At 38.7% G+C, this 11,283-nt stretch overlaps 2 protein-coding genes across 2 annotated transcripts in view; both read right to left on the minus strand.

Annotated features, from left to right (window-relative positions):
* dnah10 (dynein axonemal heavy chain 10) overlaps positions 1–8,523 on the minus strand; it is a 28,822-nt gene extending 20,299 nt beyond the window's left edge. The window contains 27 exon segments of the mRNA XM_020602443.1: positions 1–3; positions 6–60; positions 163–319; positions 507–718; positions 841–1,019; positions 1,130–1,232; positions 1,339–1,455; positions 1,552–1,710; positions 1,804–2,283; positions 2,380–2,536; positions 2,665–2,872; positions 2,970–3,134; positions 3,253–3,404; positions 3,492–3,658; positions 3,801–3,956; positions 4,063–4,239; positions 4,675–4,839; positions 4,976–5,170; positions 5,267–5,465; positions 5,581–5,771; positions 5,961–6,191; positions 6,426–6,580; positions 7,015–7,231; positions 7,369–7,484; positions 7,580–7,688; positions 7,831–7,940; positions 8,167–8,523. The exon segment at positions 1–3 is cut by the window's left edge and continues 161 nt beyond it. Coding sequence (XP_020458099.1) covers positions 1–3; positions 6–60; positions 163–319; positions 507–718; positions 841–1,019; positions 1,130–1,232; positions 1,339–1,455; positions 1,552–1,710; positions 1,804–2,283; positions 2,380–2,536; positions 2,665–2,872; positions 2,970–3,134; positions 3,253–3,404; positions 3,492–3,658; positions 3,801–3,956; positions 4,063–4,239; positions 4,675–4,839; positions 4,976–5,170; positions 5,267–5,465; positions 5,581–5,771; positions 5,961–6,191; positions 6,426–6,580; positions 7,015–7,231; positions 7,369–7,484; positions 7,580–7,688; positions 7,831–7,940; positions 8,167–8,416 — 4,585 coding nt within the window. The 5' untranslated portion in view covers positions 8,417–8,523.
* Positions 8,524–8,993: 470 nt separating this feature from the next.
* atp6v0a2b (ATPase H+ transporting V0 subunit a2b) overlaps positions 8,994–11,283 on the minus strand; it is a 16,754-nt gene continuing 14,464 nt past the window's right edge. The window contains exons 19-20 of the mRNA XM_020602544.1: positions 10,677–10,848; positions 8,994–10,584 (exon numbers count right to left, since the gene is read on the minus strand). Of these exons, the coding sequence (XP_020458200.1) occupies positions 10,482–10,584; positions 10,677–10,848 (275 nt within the window). The 3' untranslated portion in view covers positions 8,994–10,481. The remainder of the gene's footprint in view (positions 10,585–10,676; positions 10,849–11,283) is intronic.

Genomic DNA, 11,283 nt, shown 5'->3' on the forward strand with positions numbered 1-11,283 from the left:
AAAATATGGTTGCACATTAAATTTCAAGTTTTCCCAGGTCTCCACCACCTCCTTAACACCCTGGAAGCACACACATAGATAATATGTATTTATTTCACTGATAAACTGATAGAACTAATCCCTAATTACAGGTTGAGATCATTTACAAAGTTCAAAGCTTGCCTTCTCAATACTGAGCTCTTTTACAGCAGAGGAGACAATGTCACCTATAACTTTTGCATATTTGTGCAACTCCATAGCAAACATGTTCTCCAGAGTGAAGCTCTCAGGGTTCATCTCAAATCTAGTGCCAGTCCTCTCCATCAGATCCTCCCAGTGTCTGCATCCCAAAATATAAAAACATATGTCCTTACACTCTTTGAGCTTGTCATATTGATCATATTTATGTATTTATATCCTAGTCTACATAATGTACATTTTCATCATTTCACACTCATTTGACTGGTATTTTGTTTTTGGTGTCAGATCTATTCCAGTTAGACTCTGGCGTCAATCTACAGACTCACTTGTCTCTGATTGCCTCATGCTTCAGGTCCAGCAGAAAGGGCAGAGAGTCTCTGAATTCCTTCATGCGTCCTTCTAAGAAGAAGGCCACAGGCAATGTCTGCACATCTTTGGGCAGCTGCCTCAGGCTTTTGATGAAACCCTCAACACCCTCCTGCAGCGCCTGGATATTTAAATCCACCCACAAGGTCTGAGCCCACTCTGTCTTTGCATCCTAAAAATTATAATGACAAACACATTAAATACTTGAAAAAACATGTTGAAGAGAATTATGTGTTATGTGTTATGTGTTCCTGACAGGCCATTTAAATGTTAGAAACAGCCACCACTTCCCACCTTCTGAGCTTTATATATGTCGTATATCTGCCTTAGGCCTTTCATATCTTTTTGCATGCTGATAACCTCTGGGTACACCGTGACTGGTAGGTCCAACAGCTTCTCAGCATCAGTAAGATCCTGCTGTCCTGCAACTATCTTGGCAAGGCCTGTCTCATATGTATTCATAATGGTCAGTCCTGAAAAGAACACAAGAGACCTGAACCTGCAACAATATTTCAAGATTTAACATTATATACAATAGTTCTAGATATAACAACTAAAGGTATAAGTTGAAGTTTTCAGATACCTTTCTCCAAATCATCTCCCACAGCTCCAGGGCCATGCAAGTTGAAGCTTTCAGCAAAGATATACAATTCCTGCTTAAACTCTTCTAGCTTTTCCTTTGTAATCTTTGAGTGTAATTAAGGGAGAATGGGAAGCGAATGGTGAGGACATTTCTAAAAACTGTACTTTTTATTTTCTGTTCAAGTAGATTGTGTGAGTTTGAAGTCTTACCTGAATAAATGACTTTTTGACATCTGTCAGACCTTTATCCACTTGTTTGGATTCTGTAAAGAGGTCACTCCACATCTGGCCAATTGTGGCCACCAGCTCCAGTTCATCCTCTCCAGCCTACACATACAAAACAAAGCACAAGAGGTTCAACAAGGAAACAATATTAACCTTAAACTATCAAGGAACAATAACTGAACATTAAACACACAGTACCTCCACTTTGTACATGGCTAGTGTTCTGTATCTTTCCTCAATATCAGTGACTCTCATCTCCACATCTAAAGACATGTCCCTGATGTCCGAGATGGTGCCAAGGACAGACTTCAGGTTTTCAAAAGTGTCGGGGCTCTGTTTGAGCTTCGGAGATAGTTGCTGTTGTATAAAGTAACCGTAAGGGTAAATCAAATATAAAATCAAAGGACTTTTACTATGAAAACATAAGACACAAACTGCATGATTCAGTACCGTGACTTCATCTCTCAGGTTGAGGAGATCTTCTTTGGCAGGCTTGATGAGCAGGCTACCCAGGCAATTGATCCAGGACTCAGCAGTCTCCTGCACTGTGTGAGCCAGAGGTTCCAGGTTTAGATGAATGCTGCAGTTATTCTTATAGCAAGGCTCCTGCATGACCTCCTGTTTAATACCAGCAAAGAACTGCAGCTTATCATCATACATGACACAGGATGGTTTTCTTGCTGCAAACTTTTCATTGACCATTGTTTTGTTCTCTTTCCAAAGAGGGCTATAGCGTTTCCAGTGGCTAAGGTACTGATCCACAGAGAAGAGCAGCCGCTGGATGTTCTGGGACACTGTCATGGCACTCTCATTTATTTGAGGATGCTGCCGTACATCACTGTAGAAGTTAAAGGTCACCAACTCGTCTTCACCACTTATACGCTGTGGTGGGCACTCAATGCAGGTCCCGTGCATCCAGCGAATAAATAGCTGAAATACATATGAGCAGAACCAATGATGTTATCAGTGTTACAAATTATATTTTTAAAAATACAGTGATACATAAGAGAATCATGATAAAACCACCTTGGTACTTTCTACACAGTCTCTGATACAATGCACGATCAGCCAGTAGATCTCACTGTTTCGTGGCTGCAACACAATCTTAGGGGCAGACAGGATGGCATCAATTTGGAAAAGCGGGGTACTTCCCATCAGTGCATTGTTGAAGGCCTGAATGCTCCTACATGTGAAAGTAAATACAAGAGATGCTACACTGGTTGACACAAATATTGTACATGATTCCAAAGGGCCACTGATAATGACTTCTTACAAAGTAGATCTACAAAAAAGTTAACATAATGCAATTACCTCAGCAGCATTTTTATAAGAGAGTCTAGCACCTTTTGTTCCCAGTAACTGTAATAACCTGCCATAGATTTGGCTTTGCCACTGCGGGTTTTCATGATCAGCTGTTCTGTCTTAATGATGAGGGCTCCAATGTCAGCATACTTCTCGGTCAGCAAATTCACAGCCTTGGCCCGTTCTTGCTCAACACCTTCACAGAACTCCTTGATACCTTGAAAAGCACATGTAATTAAGTGAAAGAAAATAACTTGGAATTCTTGTGATATAATTTTTATATCCATTAGTTATTATACTTCTATTAGTTCTACCTGGCAAGTGGTTTGATTTATCAGGGACTGGAAATTGCAGTAAGTTGGCCGTCACCATGGTTTGCAATTTGGACTCAATATCCCTCTCATTCTTTTGAATCTGACTGACAACTGACTCAAACGTAGAAACAGCCTGAATGCTTTCTTTGATGAAATCAGAAATACCTAAAACCAAACACATATAGTATCTTATTTTAATTTTACAGACAATATTAATTCCATCAAACTACAAGTGTATATAAATTAGATTAAACCTAAATTTCAGCCACTGTATTCACCATACCCAAGGAATTCCAGTTGATCATTCTGCATCCAACATCCATATGTTGTTTGACCTCTTTGATCATTTGATCCATCATAATGAACTTTGTGTCACTCAGGCTGTCTATTACAGAGTGGTAGCAGTTGACAAGGTTGCTCAGATCATCAACATACCTAAAACCAAGGTTGACACAGGTCAGGCTAGCGATTACATTAATCAGTAGTATGTATAAATTCTGTATTCAGTTACTGGTGAGTAACCTGATGAATCTGTGCTCCTGTAGAGCAACATTTTGAACAAGAGAAGGCACAGAGTAGTCCAGCATCACAAGGTACTTTGTCTCAGAAATGATTTCCCTGATCTCTGGAGCAAAGTTCACAATGTATCGCACATTCCTCTGTGGGCTGCTTTCCGTTCCTCGGACACCCTTACAATAAGGAAAATCAAAACAATGGCAGGGAATATAAGAGAATGAGTATAGTTACTGTACAGTATGTATTTTGCAGAGGTTTGAATTGCACTGTATGTGCATAACAGTTACAAGTAAGTAAATAGCAAGAGATACATACAAGTACACCTGCCTGAACTTGGTTTTCACTGGTGACCAAAAGGGGTTTTTTCATTAGCAATGGCAAGATGCGTTCTGTCTCATCCAGCCAACACTCATACTTCTTCACCTCATAGTCCCTCATCTGCATTGCAGTTGCCACATATTTTTCCTTAGCCTAAAAAGAATGCAGCAGAAGTCACATAAACACTTTCAATAATATTTTGGTGTCAGTTTTATATTTACACTGATCTACAAAGATGTGTAACTGTGAAATAACTCACCACTTTGTACTGTTCACTCTCCAGTATCTCCGGCACATCCCGAAAGGAAAGGATAGTTTGTTTAATGCGGTGGAGAAGAGATCGAGTCCATTTGATGGATCCTGCTACAGGAGGCTCACTTTTATTTAGCGGCGGTTTATCTTTCTGTACCTCAAAGAGTTCCTTTATGCTGTCCACCTACAACAAAGACAAAAAGACTTAGCCACTCTACAAAAGTGCTTGACAGACTATTGCTCACTCTCTTCAAAATTCTAATAATAAATGTGGTACAGCAGCACAGCCTGAAATAATTCTTACAGGAGTATTGAACGATGGGACTGCATGCAATGTAATGTACAGGTTCAATACAGATTATTAAGCTTATTCCTGATGCATCAAAAATATACTGATTAAATCTCATAGGTAGTTACTACATTTAGTTAGCTGCAACACAGTGTAACATTACAAGTCATTCAGGCTTGCATCCTTCCCTAGAGTGTAAGTCACATTGCAAGACATGGATGGAGCCACTATTTACAACTCACATATTCTACTGAGTACTCTGATAGTATTTCAACTTTAACTGAAAGGTCAAATATCAGCCAGTACTTTTCTGATTTCATAACACAATACCTCTTTGCAATACTGAGCCAGAATGTCATTAAACTTTCGCATCAAATAGTTGTTGATGGCCTCTCTGGTGCTGATGTGTTTTAAATTCAGAAGCATTTTAAAGGCAGCAGCTGAAAAGGGCAGTGTCTGAAAAGCCTGATCAATGAAGCTGAAGATCTCAATATTCTGAGAAGACACATGGAAAACATGAATCAGCTTGATAACTGGAGGTGAAAACTGACAAGTACATTGTCACTTCTATGCCTAATTAAATTATTTTCACACCATCTGCATCCTAAACGCCCTGAAATCCTGAACTCACCTGAACTGCAGAGTCGAAGTCTTGCATTACCATTCTCCAGCTGCTCATCTTACAGATGCTAAATGGACTAAAACGGACCTCCTTAATAGGCAAAACCAGACGGTCGATTCTGCACAGCATTTCATCAATATGGTTTGGGTCACCAGTCAGATTTGTTAGCTCTGGGCCAAAGATGTTATGAAACTCCTCCAAAATCTGCATAACACAAATGTGTGAAAACTCTCTTGCTTTTTGTACATTCACATCTTCAGTTATTGAGTAAGAGGTTATTATTTGTTTATGTACACTGACTTGTAGAACATTGTACAGGTCCTGGCAAACAGAAGCCATGTAGTCAGTCCTCTCGAACAGCCTCTTACGGTCAAATTCCCAGCGTGAATGCCTTCCTGATTCTTCAATTTCAGCACGCATCTCAAAGTAAGATGACTTCCACTGATCCAGAACCTCTTTAGCATCATGAACCTTCACTTTGGCCACTTCCCTCTTATCTCTGTCAAAGGAACAGCAAAATAAGTTATACTGTAACTACAAAACAACCTATTTGAATAAAAGTTTCAAATAGGATCTGAACTTCCACTGTAGAACTGAAATGCGTGGACACATACTCGAATAGCGTGTGGACATCGATTACTTGAGACACACGTTCACACAGCTGCCAGGCAATACGTTCCATTAGAGGGACCATACGCTCATCTGTGTTATAGTGGTGAGACATTAGCCATATAATTTGCAGGCTGTCCATCAGAGGAGGGATGTTCTCCAGGATTACACGAAGATTTGCTCCAGTAGCTAGATTCTACAACAAAAAATGGTACAGTAACTTTAATAGACATAAAAGTAAAGAAAGCAGAACACTAGACACTATTCTGATTCAAAAAAATATCATCAGCAAATGTGTATTATGTTACTACCAGCTCTTGGAAGTTACACTGTTCACTGACAACAGAGAATAAGTCAAAGAACATTTATAAAAAGTGCAGCTCACCATGAAGTATCTTTCCAACGTGCTGAGGAAGCGTAAATTATCCTCTGCCTCCAAACAATGTTTAGTAAGTTCAGCAACCGTTGCTTCCAGGGTTTGAACAATGCCTGCTTTGGCTTTGGTGATCACAGCCAAGATTTTCTTTACCACAGGCTGTTTCAGCTGCTCACTCAAAGCACTCAGAATTGATGCACGTTCCTGCCAGAAAGTTATCTCACCAAAAGGGCCAGGTGCCTGAAGGAAGAAGGAAGACAACTATGACTTGTGACTTCTACTTACAATTACTTCTACCTAATAATTTCATTTTGACCTGAAAAGGATTTAATTTTTGGGTAATATTTCAGCAGAAACTATACATGTGAAGGCCAGGTTTGATCCCAAGTCTGTCAGCTGAAGCGCAGGTTATGTAAGTGTGATACCACCAAGCCTGCCTGGGTTGGAACTCAGTATATAAGGAGAGTCACAAACCTGTGGCTTTTTGTTCTGCTGCACCTCCAAAACAATGGTAATCTGAGTCTGCCAGTTCATCACACACTGCTCCAACTGCTCTACCACCTCTGGATTAGAAAGCAGTGCATCCACCTCTGACTCCAGGTCCAGTTCAGGAATGTGTAGCATCTCACCTGTGATGAGGAGCACAATTTTTAAGTTGTACTGTACATGTATAAATACTATGAAATGAGCATTACAGATAAGCATGATCAGTATTTTAAGGCTTGTTTTTCTATTGACAAAAATAAATAAATACATTTCTGATTAATTGGTGTGTGTGTGTGTATTTTAGACTATTCTCGTGCATTTAAAAAATATGTTCTATGTTCTGCTGTAAGTGAATACTCTTCACAACGGTTTGCAATAAACAAAGTCCTCTCATAGCAGTGACAGATCAAAATATGCTTAGAAAATGAGGGAATAAATGGGGAATGCCAAGGGGTTGCTGATTCTGAAGAGTTCTATACAGTTTTAACTTGATTTTTAATAATAACATATCGATAAATCACTAAAAGAAAACATAATAATAATGAGTCCTTGGTGCTATATATCAAATAAAACAAACCCTGAAGCTGAAGACACTGGATTGTTCTGTTGAGCACTCCCAAAAACTTGTATGTCCTGTTGAGCAAGTCATCACGAGGCATAAATTGCTCGACTAACTTTGCAGGACTCTGCTCTTCACCCTCTCCATGGGTCACCTGCTGGGGAGACACTGTCCCACTTTGATAACCTGCACCAGTAATCTTCATTTGCTGTGCAGTAAGCAAGGGTATATACACCTGGCAAGAGACAGAGTGAAAATATGCATCCTATATTCATTCCACAATATGTTGACTGTCCTTCTTCGGTTGTTACATAAAGTTTTTGACTGATAGTGATTGCTGTTGGTTGTTTGTGAATTTGTTTTTCATTTTACATTGGCAAGTTTATCCTGCAGCACAAGAAGGGGGTCTCCACTTTGCATGCCCATGTCAAACAGTCTGGGCATCAGGATATTAGCCTCAGTCATGTCCATTGGTTGGACAACGGTCTCTATTAAAACAAAAACAATGTCTTGGTAATTCTTTTCTATGTGTAACAGAAACTTGAGTATGCATTACTGTAATGATACTGAACTGTCATCTCACCCTTTGTGCTCCTAATAAAGTAGAAGACACGGGAGTTCAAAAATCTCTCTGGGTATTCAGTAACTGTGACATGAAGCTCAGTGTGATAGACCAACTGAACCTCAGTCCTCTGAAAAACAGAAATGGGTTAAACATTTGTATTAGCTCTATCCTTTCCATCAATTACAGGCTACATTTATAAATTATTTCAAATACAGTCACAATCTGAAAGTAATTACGACAAGATGCTTCAAGTTGGAGTTTGATCTCACATGGCTGGGACTTGGCTCATTTAGCTCCTCTGAGCCTGGGGTCAGCTCTGCTCTACTTTGGCTGCTGGACGTCTCATTGGGATCTGAAGAGTCTCTCTCTTTACTTATTTCTGGAGTTATAAATGTGTAGTTAGATGCAGTACGTGTTAACCACTCAAAAAAAGTTTTATCAACAAATATATAGCCATGAACACATGTGTACTTATAAAATTCTGTCATACTAACTAGATTAGCCTCTTTTTTGACAGTTGGGCTAACGAGGAAACTATTAGCGTTTTATTTTGACTCGAATTTATGTAACTTGAACACAAATTGGGGCTACCTTACCCAACTTACCGACTGGAATTTCAACCTCAACCTCGTCCTCTCTAATAACTTTGAAAATATAAAGACATAATGGGGAGTCTTCCTCAGAGACTACGTTCAAATATCGGATAATTTTCTGTTCTTCTTCTCCATCTCCCCGACTGAGTAGTTCGTCGAAACACTCGGGGCACTTTGATAAATTGAACCCTGCAGTTACCCTCTGTCGGATCCACTCCACTCGTAAATCGTCGTGGGCCATATGTTCTCGTACTGTTAACATTAAACCGTAAAACCTGCTGCTTAACCCTCCGCCATTTAAAACTTTGTCAGCTAACGGCAGGCAGCTAAGTGTACTGGTTGTCGGCAGTGGCTGTTCTCGTTGCCTTGGCAACCACTAAACGTCGCTTTGGTCGGAAATTTTTCCCAGATTAATGACTAACAGGCAACTACCTGCTCATATTAAGGTATCAGGCATCTCATAAACTGTAGAGGGCTTTGGTCAAGGATCTAAAAGCCTTTATGCCTTTTCCCCACAGAGTAGGTAAATAGGATCCCTGGCATGAAAACTTTTCAATCCAAAATTCAATGCTTCATAAAAAATGATGGCAGGGTGGCTGCAAATTATTGATTACCAAAGCCAGTCAATTACTCCATCAACAGATCAATGTAAAATTATAATGAATAAAACGCATAAATAACAAACAAGGAGCAAATAACAGCAAATAACTTTTGAAAAATTACGGAATTATCAATAACTGGGTAATCAAAATGAGTTTACACAGTAATAAAAATAGCAAAATAATTAGCTATATGATAAATAATGATAAAATACATTGTTTTTTACACTTTACCATTTAATTAATGCATAATCAGTTAATACATCAGAAATTTGCAAATCCATGTTTTGCAAACCCTCTCCATTATACTGCACCAAAGGTTTTATATAAAGTCAGAGTGTGTGTGTGTGTGTACATTTAATACAAATCACAAAAAAAAAGTTTAAAAAGAAGCATAAAGTCACCTTCTGAAGGTTTACAGACTGAACTTTGAAAAGGTGTTTCTACACACAAGTTTCAAGTTGATGCGGTCATTCTGTGATGCAAGTCCTTAAACATATTAAACATTTTATTATTGGCATGAGGATGAACACAGAAGGATTTTCTAAAAAGAATTGGACTATGGAGTGTTTGGCAACGATAGAAGGACAATTCTTAACATTAAAATGAAATGGAAGATTAGGGATGAATTTGAAGAAATTAAAATACCAATTTAAGCAATTCATAAAACAATTCAGTGTTAGGCAAATGACTGCTAATTGTAAACAGCACTCAAACCTAACAGTGGCTGCCACTTGTAGCATGAAGATTCAACAGTATTTGTTCCACTGTTATCAATTAAAAATCAACCTTTTGACTTTCAAAAACATTAATGTAATGAAGTGTTTCCAGTGAAAATGTGCAGACAATTAAGTCTCTTCCCTTAGGAAAAACATCTTAATAACTGCATTCAATCCCAAGACATTCACAAAATGAGTAGATACTACTGCTAGTATCAATACTGTACTCAATTTGGATATAGGAATTTTATCTAACGGGCTCCCGACCAATAGAGCCGATTCAACAAATCAATGCAGGAAAGTTACAGCAACTTATAAACACAGAAAGAAAACTGTGAATACATAAAAATGAAAATCATATCCCACTCCACTTTAATTCTGATGCATTTTAAAATAAATTAAAAAATAATTCTCTGAAAGTACACATATATGTATCACTAAAGTACCACAAAGTAGGCATACAAGGGAAACATAAGAACAATACAGTATGCTGTCATTTGGTTACAGTTTTGTAAGGCAGTCAGTGCAACAACAAGGAGGAATTACATATGTGAAAGATGGCTCAGTGTATGAAAACCAGATCTGCCAAAACTGAGAAAATTCAAAATAATTGCATGGACACAGACATTAATGCTGAAATTAATGACAAAAATAACTAGACAATGAGAGAAGAAATTGAGGAAAACAATAATATTTAAGAAAAAAATTTATCTAACTTTAACGATTATCAATTTTAATTTGTTGTAGAAATACCATGTTACATAAATTTACAGTGAGAAAAACACCTATTTGTCCACTGTCCATGTTCCTGAAACTCTCAGGAGGAAGTTTCTTTCCAAAGTTTGTGAAGCTCCGCAAACACTTTCTTTACAGGATAAACAGTTAAAAGATCAGGAAGAAAACTTAGAATCACCTAATAACATGTCTGTAGTAAGTCCTTACAAGCACAGAGCCCTGCTGGCTTGTTTGGGCTCCATTTACTACCTAACAGCATTACCACAGAATTCCTTCACAGTAAACCATCCTGCTCAAAACTGGAAGGCAGAAGAGAGAAGGAAAAGGGACAAAACTTGATTCCAGTCCCACTGTAGAACTTATTCTGAAACTCCACCCTGAGGAAAAAACAAACAGCTGCTATAAACAGGAAACACCAAGATAATTCAAAGCAACAACACAAGTACATAACTGGATATTTTTATCTTACCAGTGCAGTCGGAGGGCATGAAGGAATGCAGACAGACCCTCCATTACCAGAAGGATTGACACAGTGAGAATTGCAAACAGGCCAAACACAGGCACCAGAAATAAAACCCCGAGAGTGGTGTCCATGCGAAGTCCTACTCGCATCACCATGGACCACAGCACCTCTGATAGCTCTGTGAAAGCAGAGAAACAAACATATGCACCTTGCATTTAAGGAAGTTAAATGAATCAGGACAAGGGGCAAATGCCAGTTACTAATATTTAGTCTGAATGATTGGTCTACATTTGATGGTTAGACTCCTTTTATGTCTCTGGTCATGACCAAGGCTGCAAAATGGTTTGAATGGACTTGGCATCATTGTTTGGCATAACATTTGTCATGAGAGACTGGTCACCTTATCAAGCCCTAACAGACACATTTCACTCTGAAATTTTGTAATTTTACAGGTCAGAGCTTTGTTTGAAAGGGACTCCAAGTCATTTTTCCAGTGTAGTCAGGCTGCTAAGCTGACAAAAGGTGATCCAGTAAGATTTCTGTTACACTTCCACCAAACCTCAGTTGAAAGTCATATTAACAGAATGGCTACAGTGCACACACAAGGTGACAG

The sequence above is a fragment of the Monopterus albus genome, unplaced genomic scaffold (genome assembly GCF_001952655.1).
Source record: "Monopterus albus unplaced genomic scaffold, M_albus_1.0 scaffold56.1, whole genome shotgun sequence".
In the NCBI taxonomy this organism is placed as follows: Eukaryota; Metazoa; Chordata; class Actinopteri; order Synbranchiformes; family Synbranchidae; genus Monopterus; species Monopterus albus.